A 23,482-nucleotide genomic window follows, 5' to 3' on the forward strand; every position below is an offset into this window, starting at 1 on the left:
GATTAAAAATAATAAATGGAGGAAAGAAAGTTTAAGAAAGAATGTTTTTGTTGTTTCAATCTGAGGAAGGGTAGGGTATCAAAAAAGAGGTGATATAAACTTGATGAGAGATTAGGTTGCTATGATAGCATCGGACATCCCAGTTTTCACTAAAAGGATATTACTTGGTGAAAGGAACAGAAGCAAAAAGCTGAAATCTTGCACTTTTTTTCTCTTAATCTGTGGACATGGGAAGCAATAATAAATGGAGATGACTGGAGAAGCAAGGGAATTTGAGACATGAAATTATTGGAATATGGACAATGTACAAAAATTTTGTATTGAATGAAATATTGCATTTTATTTATTTCACATGATTCAAAATAGCGATTTTCAGCATAGCTTACCATATTACTGCTGGTGCTTTAAGTTAAGAACAGTGAGGATATAAAAGTCTTTTTCTTAATGGTAATATATACTGAAAGGAAGTGAAGTTGAAAGGCAGAATGTATTTAAATATGGTTAGCGTTTTGTGTGTAATCTACGAAAAATAAACTGAAATTCCACTTGTAATTACAATCCCTCCTATAAAGGAAAATGTGCCTGTTGAAAGAGGTAATATATTCTGTTTAATGTGGTACTCATTTGAGAATTCAAATATCTGAATTTTAGTCACTTTTCAGTTACTTAACTTTCCCAGTGTTTCAATTTCCGACTAGCAAGCCAGGGAGGATAATATTCTTGCCTCCTGGAAACATTGTAAGGATACCTTTTTATCTTGCACAATTTAATACAAAATGTCCTGAGAAAGTTATTTATTTTTTTTTGTAATTTGAAAAATATTCAAGCAGTTATTGCTTGCTTACTCTTTTTTCTTTATTCCCCAAATGCATTTAACTTATTTAACTGGAATATGGCTTACTACTTTCATTCCCATTACAAGTCTCAAACTCATTCCTTTTGAATTGTGTTTTTCTTGTTTGCCCAGCCAACTGAATGCTGCATGTTTATTATTTGAAACTCAACACTGAATCACCCTCTCAGGAAGGGCATGCTGCACGCCAAGCTTTTGAACAAATATGTAGGAACAGGACTCTGACTTATAGACAGTTCCTTAGCTTTACTTTAATTTTTCTTTTATTTTCACTGACAGTAAAATTTTCTGGAGAGTACAATCAAGATAGTGTATTATTAGAAATAACATTAATAGAAGCTTGTTCAGAAATGATAATAGTCATAATAAGCATCTCTCTTACCAAGGCATTCCACACAGAGAGATTACAGCACAATAAATAAAGGATTTCTCATTTACCACACAACAAATAAAACAATTGCAATAACAAAAATGTGATTTCATAAATGTTCTTATACTAAAAGTAAAAGCAAAAATATGAGATCATGCACTGGAGACAAAAGCTAAAAATGAATAGTTATAACAAAAAAAGACAACATTCCAAAAGATTAAAATGTTCAAGTATTGTGAGAGGAAAGGGGGAAGATTCAAAATAGAATGGGTTCAGAATAAGTCAATTATATTTACTATCCTAGGAGAGACACTGACATAATTGTTTTTATCCAGTAATATTTTATGCCATTAGAATACATACTGTTATCCATTTAAAGGACAGATTCCATTTCCTTGGAGCATGTTTCATACTACAAGGATAGAATAAAATTTATAGTTTATCCTAATTGTAAGTAGATAATAACATTCTGAGAGAAATATTCTCAGGAACAGGCCAGTGTGATGGCCTGGAATAGTAGGAGCCTGGGAGTCAGGAAACATTGACTTTAGTTCTGTTTTCATCGTTGTCTATAAAAAGTTCATTTGAGATAGCCATCTAATAAATAACCTTCAAGATATTTCTCAGTCCTGAAATAAACTTCACTTTATGTTTCGATTTTGCTGTAAGAGTTCAACTATTGGGGCTAGTAGAAAGTAGCAAAAATAACAATAAAATAGCCTAACAATTTTAATGATTCTTAATTTCTAAAAAGTTATTGAAAAAAAGTGGGATCACTTAATGGAATTAAGAATTGTATAATGCTTTAGTGGGGTTGTTCATACAACATAATAATTCTTCCCCAACAAAACTAATCTAAGCAGAGCAGTGCCTTTACACTTTGTGGTTCAATAGTATATCAGATATGAACAATGGCTAGTTTCTACATGATTAGGAAAAACATGTCTGTCATGGGAGTAAAAAAATAAAATTTGTTTGTTAAATTACACATAAATATAAGGTACAAATGTATTTTTAAAATACAGATTAAAATAATCACACTTGCATTGTGTACATACGAAAATACAGTATTTAATATTCAATATACACAGACACATTTATGATAAATGCAACTACTTGGCAATGCCAGTTCTTTCGGGTTTTGTTGTTGTTGTTGTTGTTGTTCCCTATTTCCATAAACATGGAAACAAAAATGCTTCGCTAAAATCTCCTAGCTCTGGCGGACATCTTGAAGCAGTTTGTTAATCTCTGCCACCAGTTCACTGGCATCCATGAGTTCGTGTTTCCCATCATTGAGGTGGTTGAGCACATTGTCAAAATCATCTTCTTCATAATTTTCAGGGATCTCCTCCATGGCTGGCAGCCATTTTGAAGAAGGCTGCACACTGGAGTGAGTTCCAAGTGGCGGCCCACAGTTGTTGGTGGGATTTTGAAAATGTGTACTGGCTGCCCATGCCGCTACCCCCTGTGGGTAACCCACAGTTTTGGCTGGCAAGGGTCCCTTCCTGCGTTCCAGGGAATTGGACCGATCCACCTCACTGCATTCAGAATAGGTGTCCAGGGAAGGGGGTAAGAGACGCTGGAACACGCTGCTCATTTCCGAGAGCAGAGATGATGTGCTGGTATCCCCGGTGTCCTCATCGTTTGGGGAGTCCTTTCCAAAGGTAGAAAAACTCTTCTTCTTTTCACCGGAATCTGCAGGCTGAGCGTCATCCTCAAGACTCTGATGTGGATGCTGCTGCTGTGGTTGTGTTGGGAATTCTTCCCCTGGAATGAACATGTTACTCCTATAATCGGAAGATGGTGAGGGCAGTGGTGGCATCCAGCACTGGTCAGAGTGTCCCAGGACCCTGCACTCCTCCGTGCAGAGCCTCATAGCTGCACTCAATAAAAACAATGGGGTTTCATTATTATACTTAGCACGATTCAAAATAATGCAAAAATATAATTTTATAATAAAAAATAGAATGAGACAGTTTTAAACTATTGCCATGATGCCAACCTATTATTATACACATAAACTGGACTACAATTATGGCTTTAATTTGAACACTAGTTTTATAGACCTCCATAAGTGTTATCTTCTGGTGTGTTTTTTTTTTCCTTATTGGTCAAATAAGAACATTCTGCTACTCGAATAATGAGAAGACGGGTTGATAACGTATACGTGGGAAGAACTAGGTGTCAGTAATGAAATAAGTACTGATCATAAATTCTAAAGAACAGACTTGTAAGGTGAAACCTATAACTTTAGAATGCCACTCATATAATTCTTGTGTAATACATACCTTTGTGTAACTTTCTCAATATTAGTTTCGTTTTAATGGAAGCAATGAGAATATAATAAGCTATAAGGTAATCATACTTATTAATCTCTCTTAAAGATATTACAAATTATTTATGGACTTATTACTTAAAACAGTAGTGAAAAGTATCCTGAGCTACTGGGTGGTCATCTGCAATTACCCTCTTAAGAAGTTTTCTTTTAAAGATTCAAAATATATCGATATTCAAATATAAGAAAATGTCATCAAAAGATGAAGAATATGAAAAATTCAATCTTTAGTTCTTACAGATGTTCTAATGCTCTATTGGAATATGAGTGGCCACACTCATAGGAAAAAGAATAGATGATATGAGAAAAGCAGGAAAATAAAAAGAAAAAAAACCCTCTATATTTGGCAAATACAATAACTAAGATACATGACAAGGAAATGAAAAGATGTAAAATATACTCTACAAACCATTGACTTATTTCAGTGAGAAATAAGTCTCTTCAGCATTATGATTTCATTTTAGAGCAAATAGCAGAATGCAGAAAATGCAAAATAATTCTCTTAGATTTAAAACAACATTAGGTTGTTATTAGCTATACTTATATATTAAAAGCTAATTTTGTAGATCCATTTATTTTAGGAAGATTCCTCTTCCTCCGAAATAATTGCTAAAAGGGTGATTCTTGAAGGAAGCCCGTTCCCTTATTAGAGGAAAGAAGTTGTCTATTGCAGTTACTGTGGTATCACTAGCAACTGGTAAAGTGCCTGCATACAGTAGGTATTCACTACATGTTTTCTAAATAAAACATGAAGAAAATAATGTTGACTTTCTGAAAAAAAAAAAAAAAAAGAAGTAATGGTCTTTGATTGAAGGGGTAGAAATTGCTGCTTTTCTCTGCTTGAATCTTTGAGATAATTCTGTTCTTACACTGCAAGAGTCCCAAGTATGGACCTCAAGTTTTAATGAAAAAGGGGATAATTTGAGGAACAAAATGAGATCAAGTATTGTGAGTGAGAAAAAAGCTGAATCACTAAGAAAGCTAGAAATACAATGAAGCAGAAAAAAAGTGGAGAAAAGTGTGAACATCAATTCCATGTGAATCAAGGTGGGGAAAGAGAAAGAGGGTAAGCATGAAGAAAAATTGTGCTATTTGTTATAAACGGTTACATTTAAATAGACAAGGATGATTTAAGAATAAAAGCTTGTCTAGATTTCCTGACTTCATGCATTATTACTACTTGGAAATATTTACTAACTTTTTTTTTTTTTTTTAATTTGATGTGGACAAAACTAAAGGGGTTGAAAGTCATTGGAATAATTTAATAGCAATGAGGTTTTCTCAGCAGTGAAATAACAATCATAGTGGTAATGATTTTTTTTGCCTTCTTAATTCCCCAGGTCTCTGAAAATGGAACTTAGACCTGTCTCTATTGTCTTACTCATATCCTGTTAGATGGAAGAAGAACAGACCTGCTGACACCACTTCATTTATTTTCTATCCTTTAACTCAGTAGTTTTAGGCTTGGGAAGGGCTTAGTTGTTTGATTCACTTTATTTTAATGCTTAATGATTGGAGGGAAATGATAAATTACATAGGCTTCTAAGAATACTGAAAACGACCTAGTTTTCTAAAGATCTAAATATAATACACATAAAACCAACAATACAGTGCAAAAATACAATCTAGGTAACTAACGCAATCTGAAAGTTCATGCTCAAAAAAAAGTTTGGTCATAGAAATTTTTAAACAGTGAATGTTATTTGCAACTTCATCCCAATAAGTAAGTGGAGCTTTAATTATAAAATAATAAATTAACTTAAAAATGAAAAATAATAAGAAAAATTGATGAGGAAACACTAATGGAGGGAAGGATGACAAAAAAATAAGAGAAAGAGAAGAGTAATGGTGCAGAAGAGGGCATTTCTTGCAACTTCATTGATATTGTCAACCTTGTCCCCAGGGACTTGACTGAAAACATTCTCAATCTGTAAGTAATTTAGTGCCGCAAATGTTCCATACTATATCCCAGTGATCAGGGCTTGTTGACAAGTAGTCCAAGTGGCTAATCTTTCTGTTGCTCCTTGAAAGCTCTGCTAGGTAGTTAAGTGTCCTCTGGGGAGGGGGCACATGGTGAAAGGAGAGCATCTTCTTTACCACTAGAAGACTATGGATTTTGTCACTGCACTGCACCTTATTGGTAGGGCACAAAGCAGATATATAAGAAATATGTATGCCTTGCTTCTATCAAGCCATTAGTAATCAGGTGATCAATCAGTTATCCATTAGGAGTCTGCTACATGTGAAGTGCAACAATAGCACCCTGCCCTCAAAACTTTTAAAAAGATGTAGCTATAAATAAAGTGTAGCAAATGGGGTCATAAGCACAAGTAAAGTGTCAAATTAGATGATGCTAAGGGCATGTCAAGAAAGGAAAAAAAAGTGGAGGTAAGCTGAAATACTTAAAGAAAGACAAACTTTGAAAGATGAATAGGAGTCAGTTACACAAAGTGACGAGAAGGCAGCTTTTCAGGTAGGAAGGACACCATGAGCAAAGCATCAGTGTGTGAAGTGAGGAGATGCTTCTAGCTATAACAAAAGATACAAAGATGGCAACATAGGAGAGTTAATAAGTTAAGAGAGGATCCCATTGCCCTTTGAATGCCAAGATAAATAGTTTATTTAGTTCAGTGTTGCTGGGCAACAAGTATTGATTTTGAGCAAAAAAATGTAGATTAAAATGTTCTCAAAATGTTGTTCAAGCTGTATGAAAGAAAGATTTGACAAAGGGAGGAACTACTAGGGAGTGAATATCAGTTTGCACACTGATACACTAAACTAGTCATGGAAGAAAGGCCAGAACGGATGGGCTTTCATGGATACCTGCCATGAGAAAGGAGAGAACATAGAATTTTAAAAGAATGTTTAAAGTAAGTAATCAGAGATGACATACTGATGAAAAGTGGATTGGACTTAATCAAGAAAAATGAGTATCACAAGAAACAAAATCAAACGGCTGTATGAATCATCATGGTGAAGTGAATGCAATGGAAAATGGGGATTTTTGCAGGCATATGCTTAGTGTTATAGTTCAAAGTTGAATGAGTAAGAAAGTATGTTGGCAAACATGAGCCAACAGACAAAAAATGCATACCGATTTAACTGCTCAAAATGCAGGATATTTGTGTGGGAATTAATAGCATGAATGACCAGAAATGACGCTGTTGGCAGGCAGTGCAACATAACATAATCTGTATTTGTTCAAAGTCTAAGGCAGAAAAACAGTTGGACCAAGACACTTTAGTCCTAGAAATATAAATGCTTTGGAAACTGTGCTGATCTCTTTTAATGGCATTCAGATGTGGACTTACATTTTTCTCTACTTGGGATATTTCCTGGGAATATAAATTTACAAAGCACAGGCTTTACACTCTAATGTGCCTCCAGAAGTTGCCAGGTTAAATAATAAACTGGAATATGTGTCATCAAAATTATATAAATAAGGGGTAGCTATCTTTGTATAGATACTCATTACACGTATTGGAGTCTACAGTAGTCAAACATGAATATACTTTGTGGCCCATTGGTGACCTCCTGGTGCTCTATGCCTCCAGGATAGCTTTGACCACACCTCAGATGGAGGCAGGTACCTAGTAAGGCAGAAATGTATCTACTGTAATATATTTTGTTGTAATACAATGTTATGCATGAGCAAAATAACTCTCCAACCACACCCACAGTTAAATGTGTTGTGCAAATATGAGATTGTTTTTTTAAAAAATTATCTCATAATAAGTGGAATTATTATTGATGATATAAAGGTGAACTCCTAATTTTGAAAAGAAATGTGATACTGATGGAGCTTAATGCCACTCACTAAACACAATTCACTGTTTTCTACAGTTATGTCTACCTATTGTTTCCCCAATGTCATTATTCCTTAACATATATCATTATTATTGCAATTATTATTATTATTTACTCCAAGTGCTAGAAAACTTTCTTGCCACAAACTTATGTGGAGGTGGCAACTTAGAAAATATAAGAAAAAGTAAAATAACTTTGACCTAAAAAAGAAAGAAACTTATAATTAACTATTAGGTTTATACAATTTCAGAATTAAAAGGGACTTTAGGATCATTTAGTCCCGAAAATGCCAAGATTATGTAATTAGAGCAGCTATTCAGTTAACTATGCTGATAAATTTAAATTTCAATGAATAAACATTATACAAATCTAAAAATATACAATACAATATTGATGTCATGCCCACTATGTTACTTTTCTGTTTAATGAAATGAAATTACATTATTTAAAATCAAGGATTAATACTCAAAATTAGGGTTCTGTCAGGATCACAAAATTGTAGTTTAGCCAACTCCTTTATTACACAGGTAAGAATAATGAAACTGATTCTCTTTGAGCAACGTGTCTGATTCTAAATATATTCCACTAAATTTTCAGAGATTTATCTTCAAATTGGCCGAGAAAGTCTATGCATTAAAAACAGAAACAAAAACCGGACACCATGATTGTGCAAGCAGGCTCTCAGGTACACTGCATGCCTTATTGTCTCTAGAAGTTCCCCCTATACATTCATCCTGTGAGATGTATTATAGTATCTATTACTGTAATAACAGAAGTAAATAATCAACATTTAATAGTTACGGGGTATGTCGTCTCTAGAACATAAGAATATTAGGACACTCTATTTAAAAACAATTGCTACAACAGCAAAAACCTGTTACTTCACATACTTGATTGATTACTGTTTAAGAGTGTGGGGGTTGTTCCAAATCTCACTCTCCAATGTACATACTGCCCGATTTGAGATGCATTTTCTAACCTTTATAAGTTTCAGTTTCCAAAGCTTAACAACAACAACAACAACAAAATAGAAGCCTGTTACTACTGTCACTACTACTAATTCCTGGCAAAGCCTTAGAAGAGGCAGTGCAGGTATCAAACTCTGCATGGGCCTGGAGTAAACCTGGGGGCATAGTTGGTAACTACTATTGCTACTACTATTCCTAATATTAACACCGCTCTGGCTACTGCCATCACTACTTCACTTATGAGTGCTCGAGTTTCTATTCACAGTGGTCCTTCGGTATCCAAAGGGGATGGTCCAGGCCCCCTGTGGATACCAAAATTGGGTTGCTTATATAAAGTGGTATAGCTGTTACATAGAGCCTATGCACATCCTCCCAAATACTTTAAATCTTCTCTAGGTTACTAAAAATACCTAATAAATGTAAATGCTACATAAATAGCTGTTATACTGTATTGTTTTTTATTTGTTTTTTTAATTGTTGTATTAATATTTTTTATTGTTTAATCCAAATACTTTCGATTAACAGTTGGTTGAATCTATAGATGTGGAACCTGCAGATATGGAATGTCAGCTATATTGATTTTCTTGAATTCCTGTAGCTGTCTGAGGCTCCCTCGTGTTTATTTCCTAAACTCTCTTACTTATCTGTATTTAAAAACAGAGGTGCAGTGGAATTAAGATGGGTGATATTGTGTTGTTCTGTCTTTCATACATCAAATGGCAGTCATTGATCCACATTCAGTGAAACTTGGAAATATAGGTAGCCAAAGGAACACACGTATGTATTCCTAAGGTTGATTTCACATTGAAGTCTTTAGTAGTGGTGCTGCTAGGATAATATAATCAGTATTTACTCAGTTCAGAGAGTTTCTATTGCAGAATTAGAGGGAAGAAACTCCAAGGAAAACGTGGTTCGAAACTTAATAGCATCTTTTCTATCTAGCTGTGTACTTAAAAATTCCACTCTTGGGTCCTTGTTCCTCTTCTACTATAGCAAAATGAAATGTTGGCAAAAATATTCTGTGCTTACCACCTACAAAGATGCATTCCTTCTCCTATTTTTAATGCTTGAAGTGTACAATTTCTAGCGTATTTTAGTCTCTGCTTTTGTGAGTTGGTGCCCATCACAGGAAATGCATCCTCCAAATTACAGTCCAGTTCACCACTGTGCGCCAAAACAGTTTAACTGAATAAAAACCACCACCCCATAATTTTGCAAAGAGTTGCACAACCATGTTCTATGGCTGTATCAGATGAGGTGGAAAGAGGAGGGAAGTGGGGTTTTTTTAATTTTTTTTTTATTTTTCCCCACCCCTTTCTTCTTGTCCTATGAAGCTGTCATGCTTACTCTTTCTCTTCCGACAGCTTAATGAAATTTAAGAAAATGGTGTTAAAATGTTTCAGTTTCTGTTCATTACTAAACAGTGACGGATATACTATAAAACATATTATAAATACTTCAGTGCAAGGGACAAATAAAGAAGAAATATAAGCATGAGAGAAATTTTTCATTTTACTGTTATCACGGGAGACCTGAAAATAAAGATTTATCTATCACTACCCTCTTACCTGCTGGAATTCTTCCATCTGTGAGAAACAGGTCGCTGAATCCTTCACCCAGCAGCCTATCTATTGGAGAATCTCGCCCCAAATCATAATCACTGTCTCCTGCCTCACTGTCACCACGGCCACTGTCTTTCAAGCTAAATTTGTCCATGTCTTGAAGGGCATATCTGGAAAGATAAATCAGAAAAAAAAATTACAGTTTTTACTCTTCAGCATTTATGCTGAAACTTAATAGGTAACACAAGAATAATTCATACCTATAGCTCCTGGAATATTTGTTTCCTCGAAAACTTGGTCTTGGTTGATATTGCCCCTGGTGAAGCATTGAAAGAAGCTGAGAGACCTGCTGGAAACCAAATAGACAGAACTGATTCCTGGAAACAAGCCTCCAAATACTCACAATCTTTAAGCATGAAAAACAGTTACTTGCTATTTCAAGTAAGTAATTGAACATATTATCTCTATTTAAGATTCGCAAATGCTGGACTGTGGTGGACCATGCAGCTAGCTGCCAACTATAACTAAAATATATCTCAGAGAGATTTGGATGATCTAATACAACTGACTTTTACTTTGTGAAAGAAGACTCCCTTTCAAATAACTGATTTATTTTCTTTAAAATTCAGATACAGTGATCACCTGTAAAAATACATGGAAAATACTGTAAAATACAACACTATAACGCATGTAGTTTCAAAATGTCAGGAAATCTTCCGAACTTGGACAAACATAACATGCATTGAAATAGAAGTCTGAAGGCCTCAATTTTTTAATCTGTTCAGTAAAAACTATAACCTTGAAAAGTAAGCAAGTCTCTACTTTTTGGCTTCCCATTATTTTAATCTGGGAAGTAAGGGGACCCTAACTACATACTCCTTTGTGAGCTTCATATTTATTTTTCAATATTATACATATTACATGCAAGTTAATTACTTAAGGGAAACTAAAAACAGTATGCTAAAGTGTGCATCTTTGCTACATATTCACAATGTAACTTGTATCCTACTAATTTGCACGGTATTAGTATTGTTACTTATTATTGAAAACATTTAAGAATCAGTAAACACAATTCCTGAACACTAACACCTAACATTGCAATGAATTGATGCGGTTTATGATCTTACCTCAACAGCAGGAGTGGCGTGGGTGAGTTCTAATGAGAAATTCTCTGGCACGTGGTTTGATGAGATTGTCACCAGACTGTTGAGTGACTGGTGACTGTTGTGACTCTGCCGGCTGCCCATCTGCCCTCTTTCTAAGGTAGGCGATGAAGATGGAGACGATCTGTGATGAGATCTGATGGGCAGAGTGCCATTTATGGTAGGCACCAATGTGATGTCCCCTTTGTGAATCTGCCGGGATGGCCTTTTTGGGTGGTGCTGGTAAGTTGATTCGGCCACCCTGCAGTTATAAGATCTAGTGTCTTTCTTCTCACGGTTGCACCTAGTTGCAAATAGCACCATAATAACCAACAACACTGCACAAATTGCTCCTAAGGAAATAATTATTATCATGGAGACATCCAAGGATGCCTGGCTTACTGAAGTCATTGCTGTACTTGTCACTGACTCTGCATATTCAAAGATCATGCACTTCAGAAGGACTTTGGTATGTAGCTGAGGATTGCCTTTGTCCTGAATGATAACTGACAGCTCCCATTCTGTGTAGGGAACAGAATCCATGCTCACGTTGGTATGGATGTCACATGATCGTGGATCAATTATGAAGATATTCTCCTCATTACCTGCTACTATGGCGCAGCTGAGTTCAGCATTCACACCAGAGTCTCTGTCAATTGCCCTTATTCTTGTGACATGAAAGCCACTTTCAGCCCCTTTGGGAATGGTGATTTCTGCCGTATTATTGCGCAATGCAGGCCCTATAACCACAGGAATGTTGTCATTTTCATCAATGATGGTGAGCACAACTGTGGTATTGCTTACCAGTTGCTTTGGGCTTCCTCCATCTCTCGCTTCTACCACAAAAGTGATCTGGCTCACTTCTTCGTGATCAAAGATTCTGAGGGCATAGATGGCTCCATTAGATGGGTCAATAGTTACATACGTAGTTATGGAACTTCCTAGAATAAAACTCTCCAAGATGGTGTATGTCACTTGCCCATTTTCTCCAAGATCAGGATCTGTGGCTGTAACAGTGGTGATATATGCCCCCGGCGAGTTATTTTCTGAAATTACAAATTCATATCGGCTTCTCTGGAAGTGGGGTGGATTGTCATTGATATCATTGATTTGAACTGTAAAATGTTTCACTGTAGAGAGACTGGGTGTCCCCTTGTCCTCAGCGATTACAGTCAAACTATATTCAGATCTCTTTTCTCTATCCAGTGTGGCATTAGTTAAGATTAAGTAATTGTTTTCATACGTCTTCTGAAGTTTAAAGTGACCATGTCCATGAAGCTTACAAACTATTTCTCCATTCAGCCCAGAATCCTTGTCCTGAACTCTGACCAAAGCAACAAATGTATCAATAGGATCCCCTTCAAAAATATAAGATATTTCTTCTTTTCCAGGGGACATGAGGTTGATGTTAATTTCAGGTTTATTGTCATTAACATCCACAACCTTAATGATAATTTTGCAATGGGCTGGGATTGAATTTGGACCCAAATCTTGAGCCTGAACATCAATCTCATAGGATTTGGTGATTTCATAATCCACTTGCTTGAAAAGAGTCAAATGTCCTCTTTCGGAATCAATTTTAAAAGTCTCCATAATTTTGGGAGACGCATGACTGCTGAAGGAATATACAATTTTCCCATTAGCGCCCTCATCTGGATCCGTGGCATTCAGATCTAAGAGCAAAGTGCCGACCGGGGAGTTTTCTAAGAGTTGTATTATATAAGATTGCTGCTCAAAAGCAGGGCTGTTGTCATTGGAGTCTGAAATGCTTATTTTTAGTATGGATGAGCCAGACCTCTGAGGTACTCCCATGTCTGAGGCAGTGAGCTGAAGCTCGTAGCTTGACTTCAGCTCCCGATCTAACTCTCTGACCACTATGAGTTCTGCATACTTGGCTCCATCAGTCCTGGTCCGAACCTCAATATTAAAAAAATCATTGGCAGAGAGCGAGTATGTGTGGAGGGAATTTTCCCCAACATCTGGATCAAATGCACTGTCCAGGGGAATGCGAGTCCCAACTGCCGCACTCTCAGATATCTCAATAGGTATGAGAGATCTTGAAAACTGAGGAGAATTGTCATTAATATCCAGCACTTCAACTTCAATATGGAAAAGCTGCAGATGCTCTGTGGGTAGAGTGATCACATCAAACTCTATGGAACAGTTCAAGTTTTTCTGGCATAGTTGTTCACGGTCAATTGTAGCCCCAATGCTGATTTCCCCATTATCCTCATTTACTACAAGTAGAGGAGAATTTCCCCTCTGCATGGCTCGAAATCGAACAGTAGAAGGATTAGGTAGCTTCAATAAAACATCAGCCACATCCTCCGATAGTCTTGCAATTACTGATCCAACCCTCTGTTCCTCATAAATCCTGTATTTCAAATTCTTGCCCAGTACATCGCGGTTGAAAGATACTATCAGGAGTGCAAAAACAAACCTAAAGTGCATTTTAGCATTCATTTGGTGCATTGGTCAGTTCATGAGATTTCCCTCACAGAGCAAGTTAAAACAGCAAAGCAATCCCCTCAACTTCCTTTGGCAACTTAAAGCTACATTTGGTACTTGAAACTTGAAAGCGTCTCTTAATAACACAGCACAGCAATTAACAGCTCGCAAACTTTTGTTTTATACACACCGTGTCGCGACTTCCAGATACCTTCGGCATGGAGTCCAGTCCTTGCGTTTGTTTGGTCGTTCGTCCTCTTTCCAGGCAGAAGAGTGTCACCTCCGCGTTTTCGCCGTTGTGTAGTCGGAATCCATCTATTGCGGGGTGCCGGCGGAGTCTGCAGTGTGTCTTTCCTGAGAGATTCTTTCTCCCTTTCGCTGCTCGGCTGCAGACTAAACACCCGTGATTGCTGACTCCAGTCTAAAATCTGTACAACTTCACTTCAACTCAGACAAAGCTCTTGCCCAGCGTGTGTTGAATCGCTTCCAGCCAATCAGCGTGCTTCCAAATCAAAAACTGATGGAGTCACCCAAGGAGGGAGGAGGAGAGCGGAGGGTGGGAGAGAGAAAGAGACTGAGAAGGAAGAAGGAGGGGGCGGGGGCGCAAAGGAGAGAAGGGGAGACGGGCTGGTGGGGGCTGGGGGAGGAGATGGGAGCCAGTCCTTCCCTGCTCCTTCCTTCTTCCTCCCCACTCCCCCTCTGCCTTTCAATCTACTGCATTCACTTTCTCTGAGCGTGCCATGACAAAGGGGAGACAAATTACAGAAGAAAAACTTTAAGTCAACTTCTGGTCGCCTTTATTTATATGGCACGTTAAATTGTTCTTGTTTTCTTAATTGCTCTTTCTTCTGCCACAGACGTGTAATCATCTTGCTTTTCATAGTCCTTAAGTGCTAGTTTAACTTAAAATACCTCTAAGTGCGTTTTGTTGGTGGAGGAATTTAATACAATTTGAAAACTTGCTTCTAATTATGCTTCTCAGACCGCCTCCTTCCCCACTCCTTCTGTAAATACTTGGGCCTTGCTCCTTCTAGGAGCACAAGCAGATTGTCTTGGGGCTCTGTTTTTAAAGAACAGAACGAGTAAAGAGGTTTCATTTTCTGTTTTCTTTCATCTTTATTCTTTGAAGATAAGAAAAGGGCTATCTTGCACTCTTGATTTCTCTTAATTGGCAAGACTTAAAGGAGCACCTCAGAATTTGGAACTAATTAACAATATAGCTCTACCTTGAATGACTTCTTTCCTTGAGTTTGGACAAAACTGTTTGTAATATTTCTTTGTCCTGTACTTCAAAAAAAAAAAAAAATCCTATTTATCTTGGGTAAAAGACACTGCAAGCTTTAGCATGCCAATTTCTACCAAAAGGTACTGCCTATACATGGCTAGTCTTCGCAGTGAATACTGGGGGGACATGGACTCAATAGTTTACAAGTCAAATTTTTATAATATATGCATTATTTATGAAAACACTTCAGATACGTATTTTAAAAACCCCAAAGCTTGTTTACACTGACAAATCAAATGCCTGAGTTGAAAATTGCATTTTGTGTGCATCAAAATGCTAGGAAGTATCATGGGAGGCTTGTGCTCTATCCAGGTCACAGAAACTCATATGATATTCTTATTTGAAAATAAGATTATTTATGATGTTCTTTCTGCTTCTGCAATTCCTTTTAAGTGTATCATCGTGGCTTCATTCTTGCTGTTTTTTTTTTTCATACCTTTTGCATTATTCCTCAGCTGTCTTCATCCGCTCGCATAGTTGCTGTTTCACATAATCTCATTGTCACTTTTTACCATTTTTCCCCACTCTATTTTGCCCCCCAGAAACATATAAAAAAAGTAATTTTCTGATTTTTCCACTTTGCTTACTCTCACCAGAGCTCAGCTAAAGTCACTAAGAAGGCTCTTTCCAAAAAAGAAAGCAGAGGAGTCTCAGCGTGAATTCTCCTCCTTTTTAGGCATTCGAAAGCATTTTATAAGCCATTGTCTTTTTTTCTCCCTCCTGAAACCAGTGCTGTGTGGCAAATTGTGCAGAATAGAAATGCCTATAATGAATGTATTTAGTACTGGGTCACGCTGATGAACATTCTGCCCCCATGAATAATACTGTTTTACAAGTTTGTAGCCCTTTCAAATTGCTGATCCCCAAACCCTATAGGCAAACTAGGAAAACTACCACAAGCAAGGGGGACTTTAGAAACCCATAGCCATCTGGCCTAGATCTCTAACAATCTAGCCAATAATTATATCAATTCAGGCTTTTGCGAACCCCTTTGCAAACACCAAAAGAGCAAAGAAAGGAATTAGTCACTATTCAAAGTTGGGGTGAGAATTCAAAGGTAACCTAATTCCATTAGTTCTAGGAAAATTTTCTTTGAGAATTTGATAAGTCTACCCCCCAAAAAACTCCAAGAGCAATGGATTTGATTACCTTGATACAGATTTTTTTCCCTGTGCTTAAAAAGTAAAAATAATAATAATAAAAAAGTCCTTCTTTTATTTCTGACAGTGGGCTTGAACAGAAATAATAATTGTGAAAAAGAGCTTCAGTGTAACGTACTGAAATATTAAATAAGTTGTAAATTAATATATCCTCCAAAATGATATGTTTTTACGAGTAAGTATTTAAAGAACTTGGCATTCTTTCACCAACAATGGCTTTTTTCACTTGTAATATCATCCTTACCACGTATTATTTCATTTTCAGCTTGCCAGTCTCTTCCTGAGAAGTCACATGTATCTACTTGAAAGTTATATGCTTTTGATTTATCCTTGCTATGCACTGATCTGTTCTTTACACTTTTTTTCCCAAAAGTACAGAATTACAAATAAATCTTTTCTTTGTCATATTGTATCTCTAGTTGTAACAATTTAAATTTTCCTCATTTAGTATCCCTGAAAAGATAACAAAAAACTATCTCTCAAATTATTTACTATCCATAAAAGGGTTTATATCAGGGGAGAAAAACTGATAAACTTCTATTAGTTGTTATATAATGATGACCTGATTGAACTTCATCCTTCTGGAATTTCATGAAGTCATGAAAAAGTGGTAGACCCTCTAAAATAACTTCTCAGAGAACCAGTAAGGGAGAGTTGATTGAATGTTTCTTAGAGTCCATCCTCTTTTGATATGGCAGTCTTTGTTGACAAAGAAAGGAAGTGGTTCCTCTTGAAGACTGTGCCCTCTTGAGTGATGTTAAGCACAACAGCAAAGTGTTTCTAAGCTCCTACAGGCAAATCGCAGATACATTCACCCTGTTGTGCATATTTTATCTATGAAGCTCCTTTTACCACTTCAGTTTAATTGGGCTGAAAACTGCTAAACCTAGATAAAGGATATCAACCAGCATTTACAATACATCCTTTCACTTCTAATAACACTTTCACCATGCCATTTACTTTTATTACTTTTGTTCTAAGGAAAATTAAGCTTTATAATTCTAAATTTTGAATGATTTTCTTCCTATTCAAGAGGAAGGAAAACCTAGAACTCAATTGTAAGACTCAAATTTATCTGCATTACATAAAGAAAAATGTCTCTTTTGGTACTGGAATACAAGATGAAAGTCACTAAAATTTCTTGCTTACAAGCAGATATGTATTTTGTTTTTTGATTTTTTGCTCTTAATTTATATTTTCTTAGAGTACATGAGATAAAAGATAGGGTAATAAATATTCACTTTTATCTCACTATATGTCTTTCCCACCATCAAAACAATGACATGAGACTTACAATCTTCTGGTTGATTGATATAGTTTACAATCTTTCCTCATAGTGTTTGTTGTGAAACATCTTATAGAAGAAAATTATGGTCCTGCTTGACACCATATGGCTGTAACAAGCCTAAATAATTACTCTGCATCCTGGGAAATTAGGGACAAAGGTTTTACCAGACAAAGGTTAGTACAGTTATGGAATTCCAAGACTTCAGACCTGCTTAAGATAAAGAGCTTGCTTGGCTTTTTGTATGAGCCCAACAACTGTGGGTACCACCTGTTAGCCATTATATAATCCTGGAAAAATTATTTAACATCTCTATAAATGTATAATCCTCTGTGAGATGGGAGTAGTAATTTACTCTAAAAAATTCTTTTAAGAATTTCAGTGACTGAGGCTTTCCACAAAGGCTGGCCCAGTAAACATACAACAAAGGTTAGTTTCCTTTTCTTAACCTGTGTGTGTCTGTTTTCCTCCTAACACTCATTGAAGAAAAAAACAAAATGTGGATTATAGCCACAGAACTTGGTGCATCTCAGACTTTTGGTTTAGATGCATACAAAATTTTATGTTGAAAAGATAAAGCTCTCTTCATCTTGACTTATAAAGGTCACCTGTGAAACATAATTGACAAAACTAATAGTATTGAACTGTGATGGTCTTGAAAACTTGCTGCTTTCCTGAAGAAAATTCCAAGACCTACCAACTATACTCAACTATACCTCCAGGCCCTAAACCATAGAAACATATCTAAAAATACAATTAGATGTCTACCAGGTGCTTATTTATATTTTATATTTGATAGTATACACATCTACTGTTTGCCTGTTCTCAAGGCTTTTGCACTAAACAGTTGTTTCTTTAAATATCATGTGAAACTATAGCAGGAAGACAAAAGGATATGATTTGAGGTATTTTGGCAGGGACAAGGAAATATAAAATTTTTCAAATAAGATTTGTATTTAAAAATCAACGTTAGTCCTTTTATCAATCACATTACATCTCTCTATGTTGTTCTTCCTTTATTCCATTTACTAATAGATTTAAGAATGTAATAATGAAAAGTCACCGAACAATATGAAATCTTTATGAGACCAAATTTATCAACATAAGATCAAAGGTTGGGAAATGAAAATAGATCCCAAACTATCTTTAGATGTGTGTAACAGAAATAGACTTTAGTCGAATTCTGATCAAAACTGAATGTGCTAAGCACCCATAGGAGGCCCACACACCTGGAGGCATAGCTGTGCTAGGGCCCGGAGGCAACACAAACCAGGGCCCAAGAAGTGTTGGAGTCCATGAAATACAGTGACAGCTGCTAGGTCAATTTTGTCTGAGTGGGCAATCAGTATTTAGGGTGTTCTGCCAAAGGTAATATGCCAAGTTCCAACAGGTGACTTAGGGTCTGGCAAAAGGCAATATATTGAGTATATTGAGTCCAAATAAAAGGCATGTAGGTGAGCTTCTATTCCAAACAATAGGACTTCCTTCAGGACTTCCAAACAAGGCAGGTTATGAAATTCAGGATTAAAATGGGGAGAACAAACAGGCACCTAGAGGTTCGGTGTTTTGCAAATAGGCACATACCAAAAGCCTCCTCAAAGTTGGAGACCAGATTGCAAAGTTAAACTAGATGTCAGCAAAATTGACTTTTAGGATTATTCATCTGAATTCCTTAAATTCCTTCTTTTCAGGATAGTACCTGGAGGCAAAAAACTAAGCCTACAAATCGTCTTCCTATAGTTGCATCTGAGAAGATTTGTGGAAATGGGTGGTGGGAAGACCTAAACCCTTAAGCAAGTTGAGTCTCAATTTTTAGTTTAAGCTTTGCCATTCAATGTATGGGCACTAAAGCAGCAGCATGGGCATTAGCTGGAAGCTTGTTAGAAATGTAGAATCTCAGACCGCACCCCAGACCTACTTAAACAAATTCTGCAATTTTCTTTTTAATTTTTATTTTTTATTATACTTTAAGTTCTAGGGTACATGTGTACAACCTGTAGATTTGTTACATGTGTATACATGGGCTCTGTTGGTGTGCTGCACGCATTAACTAGTCATTTACATTAGGTATATCTCCTAATGCTACCCCTCCCCCCTCCCCCTACCGCACAACAGGCCCTGGTGTGTGATGTTCCCCACCCTGTGTCCAAGTGTTCTCATTGTTCAGTTCCCACCTATGAGTGAGAACATGCAGTGTTTTGTTTTCTGTCCTTGCGACAATTTGCTCAGAATGATGGTTTCCAGCTTCATCCATGTCCCTACAAAGGACATAAACTCATCCTTTTTTATGGCTGCATAGTATTCCATGGTGTATATGTGCCACATTTTCTTAATCCATAAGATTTAAGTAGCATCATGTCAGAAGTTTCACCACTCAGTAGATTACTCTTCTTAGCAATGTCTCAAAATTTAGCAATATCTCAAAATTTAATGTGCATAGAAATCACCAGAGGGCCTTATTAAAATGCAGAATTTTAATACTAATAATGCAGAACCATCCCAAATGTCCATCAACAAATTCTGCATTTTAATAAGGTCCTGTGGTGATTCCTATGCATGTTAAATTTTGAGATATTGCTAAGAAGAGTAATCTACTGAGTGAAGTGGTGGAACTTCTGACATGATGCTACTTAAATCTTCTGTGCTGTGATATTTTTCTACTCCAGGGAGTTTAGAGACAATTGGCACATGGAGAAGATTACCAGAAAAAGGACCAAAGCTTAGACCTCATTAATTCAAGAATATAAGTAGAAGTGATATAAGAAAACTTATCTGTTTAGTTAAATTCACAGAAAGAGAAGGAAAATTAAGCTTCCCTCTGGATCTAGGGTTTTATAGCAGCTATCACCCAGTTTATCCATTAGGTAGTACAGTTTCTATCAGCAAGGAAAATGCTTTTTAGAAAAAGAGATCTAATAATACCTTCAGAAGAGCTATTTCTGAAGGTGAAAATATCTCCAATGTTATAATATTTATTTGTATACTTGTACATATGTATATGTTTAGGAATCTCTGGTTGAGTGTTTTGTATCTGTCAAGTACATATAAATCACAAGTTTGCTTTATGTTTTCTTCATGGCAACATTCCTTCGTTTATCATTCTTTTACCATGCGGCAAAGCAAATCTTGAGAATACTGTTTATTTTATCCTTAAATACTTCCATCTCTGAATTAAGAATACAAATCGAAGTGTGACAAAAAGTTTACTGCCAATGTCTGACTCATTGTGTTCATGTTAAAATACACTTCCTGTATGATGCTTCTGGATGCTCTTAATAAATAGCTAATTTATCCAACCATTTTTTGTTGTTCCAATTAGGAGTTTCACACTATTCATAGACTGGCATCTACTCTCAAGAACAAAGTTTTCATAATATAAAGGAGAACTGTTATCACTTAGAAATATGAGCGTCCACTTAAATAAATAAATAAATAAATAAATAAGTCAATGATATTTTAGGATACATTAGGTTAGATGAAAACTTTTCAAAACGTTTTGAAACTTTTTGAAAGGTTTTAATACAGTATGTTAAGCTTGAATGAATGATAAATACTGGTATCAAATATATATAAAAATTATTAGTAAATATAATGCAACTTCATGGTCCAATTTCTTATTAACTTAGAATTTGTAAGAAGTTATTCACTTTAGGTGAATCTTACGTGGATATCATCCATCAATTGAAACACTTTTAACAAGGAGCAATCAAGGATATTTGTAGTGTAGTTAAAGGCAGTGTTATAAAATTGAGGGATGCTTAATTTTACAAGAAAAAGAAAAAAGTTCAAGGTATTCTCTCCAAAAGCAACTTTCATCAAGAAATAACCAAAATTTTATAAAATAAAGGAAATAAATGATAAATAGAGATTTAGAACATCTAATAGATACTTAGCTATAAAGTTGATTTCTGAAAATGCATGTGCTTGCCATTTCTTTACTAACTTACAAAGAAAATAAACAGTTCACATATAGGTTTTATATAATAAATACCAGAATGTATATACATTAAAAAGAAAATATTTCAAAGGGAATAAAACTGAGGAGAGTTGTTAGACCTTCACTGAAAATAATGCCTATTTCCTTCGAGACTCATAGCAGGCCACCATATATAACAATATAGTGCCTCTTTTATTATCATCTAGTATTTATTTTTAATTCGGGCAAGTTATTTTAATTGCAATAAACTAATCAATTATAGCTGATATTCCTTATTCAAAAGAATTTAAGCTTCAAAGTAGATTCCTATTTAGGCAGTGAAGCATTTTAGAATATGCCTATTCTAAAATGTAGTTAAGAGGGCAAATTTACAGTTTATATGCAGACTGTGTTACTAATATAGAAAATACCATCTATAATAGTTACATCTCACCTAGCATTTGAATGTAAGGGTCTTGGAACATAATAAAAATAAAGATAATAGTTATTGAACCATACTGAGTGCCGAGTGAGCTACACATATATTTCCTTTAATTCTTACTATAATGTTAATAATGAAATGTTTATGATTGTTAGAAACATGTGGGATATAAGTAATAGAACCCAGCTAAAATTGTCAAAAAAAGGAAGTTTATTATTTCAAAACAGGAGGTACACAGAGATAGGACATTTTCTTTTTTTTTTTTTTTTTTTTTGAGACAGAGTCTCGCTCTGTGGCCCAGGCTGGAGTGCAGTGGCCGGATCTCAGCTCACTGCAAGCTCCACCTCCCGGGTTCATGCCATTCTCCTGCCTCAGCCTCCCGAGTAGCTGGGACTACAAGATAGGACATTTTCAACACTGAATATTGAGCAGCTCAATAATGCCATCACAAACCAGGTTTCTCCCATCTTTCTGCTATTTGATATTCATTCAGTGTGCTGGTTTGTTCTGTTTTCTTGGGTTCATTCATGATCCCAAGACAGCTGCTACAGTTCTAGAAAATATATCTCCACTTAGCTGAATATAGAGTTACAAAAAAGATAGCATCTCCTAATCGTCTTTCATCAAGAAATAAAATGTTTTCTAGGAGTCTCCTACTGATATGCTCTTAAAGCTCATTGGTCGAAATTGTGTCACATGACCTTTATTAACCAATCTCTAACAAAGAGAATAAAGCTGTTGTAATTGGCCTAGACTAGAAAGTTTCAGTCCTGGAGGAGAGGAATAGCTCCTTTACTTCCTGAAGGGCAAAGTGCTAAACTATAGTGTTCATTTAACAAAGTGGATTAGAGAGTGGATATTGAGTGGAGAACAAGTTCTGTCAGCCACATTAATCCTAGAATCATTTTATGTTTAAGGAAACTAAGACTCACAAAGTTTTGCCTAAAACATGGCTAATATATAGTAGATATTGAAATTTTATACTTATGTTTGTCTCCAAAATCTACTTCTATACAGTAATAACAACTTGTTTCTTAAACATTAAATGAAAAATGCTATCATATTTTTTAATTCTTTTATTTTCCAAAATTGTTAAGCTATGGGATAAAGACAATCAATATATATTAAGGTGATTTGTCTTGTGAAATAATATTTCAGTCTATGAAAGAAAAAAATCTACTTTTTTCTTTGAATGACACCATTGAAAATAATCAGTGCTACAGGCTTAATTGAAGTGATTTTTAGGCAGAGATGGGAGAAAATTGAGGAGGTAAGAATTGGTCGTTTTACTGACTCTAAATATACCCCACAGACCTTAGGTATGATATCTTCACATACCATGTACTGCTTCCTTGTGACTAGGCTCATACAAAAGGAAATACAATTGAATCATCTTTAGATTAAAAGGTATGAACAAAAAGTGAGAAGTTGGAAAAATGAGAGTAGGCGTTCAGATTCTTATTTATGTTACAATCAGAAACACTCCAAACTTTGAGCAAAAGCCAATCAGGAGACTGACACAAGGGAGGAGCATAATGAAGTGCAGGAGATACTGAGCTGAGATCAAAGAAACCCACTTCCCACTCAACAGCTCTTTGATGTTTTATCATTGTACCATCATGTCTTTGCAGTGATAAGTCACTCTCCATGTATATTTTCTTGAAAAATGAATTGGATCCTAAATTTTAGAGGAAGACATAAAAAGTACACCTGGATACCCAGTTTTACTTTGAGTATTCAAGGCTATATTAATTATTTTGACAGACTTTTCTAGAAACTCTGCTTCTGGCTGTGAATGAAAGACTCTAATATGTTTGGTAAAGAAGGCAATATAATTAAAGGCAAGCAAATGTGCTTTACCTTGCTAAGCCAAAAGTATTGGATTTAACTTTCCAAATAAAAACAAATC

At 35.7% G+C, this 23,482-nt stretch overlaps 1 protein-coding gene across 4 annotated transcripts; it reads right to left on the bottom strand.

The window, feature by feature from the left end:
* Positions 1-1,093: 1,093 nt before the first annotated feature.
* PCDH18 (protocadherin 18) lies at positions 1,094-13,919 on the bottom strand. 4 transcript variants are annotated; one of them, XM_005555929.5, is made up of 4 exons: positions 11,023-13,919; positions 10,156-10,241; positions 9,902-10,065; positions 1,094-3,101 (listed from the first exon to the last, which is right to left on the bottom strand). In XM_005555929.5, the coding sequence occupies exons 1-4, from the start codon at positions 13,507-13,509 to the stop codon at positions 2,434-2,436; spliced, it is 3,405 nt and encodes a 1,134-aa protein (XP_005555986.2). In that variant the 5' UTR covers positions 13,510-13,919; the 3' UTR covers positions 1,094-2,433. The 4 variants fall into 4 exon arrangements, with proteins under 4 accessions (XP_005555986.2, XP_073897090.1, XP_005555985.2 ...); XM_074040989.1 differs by having other exon boundaries at positions 1,094-3,106; XM_005555928.5 differs by having other exon boundaries at positions 10,156-10,244.
* Between the last annotated feature and the right edge of the window lie 9,563 nt (positions 13,920-23,482).

Source organism: Macaca fascicularis, chromosome 5, assembly GCF_037993035.2.
Source record: "Macaca fascicularis isolate 582-1 chromosome 5, T2T-MFA8v1.1".
Lineage (NCBI taxonomy): Eukaryota > Metazoa > Chordata > Mammalia > Primates > Cercopithecidae > Macaca > Macaca fascicularis.

Coding starts and splice junctions, on each gene's coding strand:
- PCDH18 (XM_005555928.5), bottom strand. CDS start 13,509: ATGCACCAAATGAATGCTAAAATGCACTTTAGGTTTGTTTTTGCACTC. Junction 10,245..11,022: donor ACGCCACTCCTGCTGTTGAG/GTAAGATCATAA, acceptor TTTGGTTTCCAG/CAGGTCTCTCAGCTTCTTTC. Junction 10,066..10,155: donor AAATATTCCAGGAGCTATAG/GTATGAATTATT, acceptor TTATCTTTCCAG/ATATGCCCTTCAAGACATGG.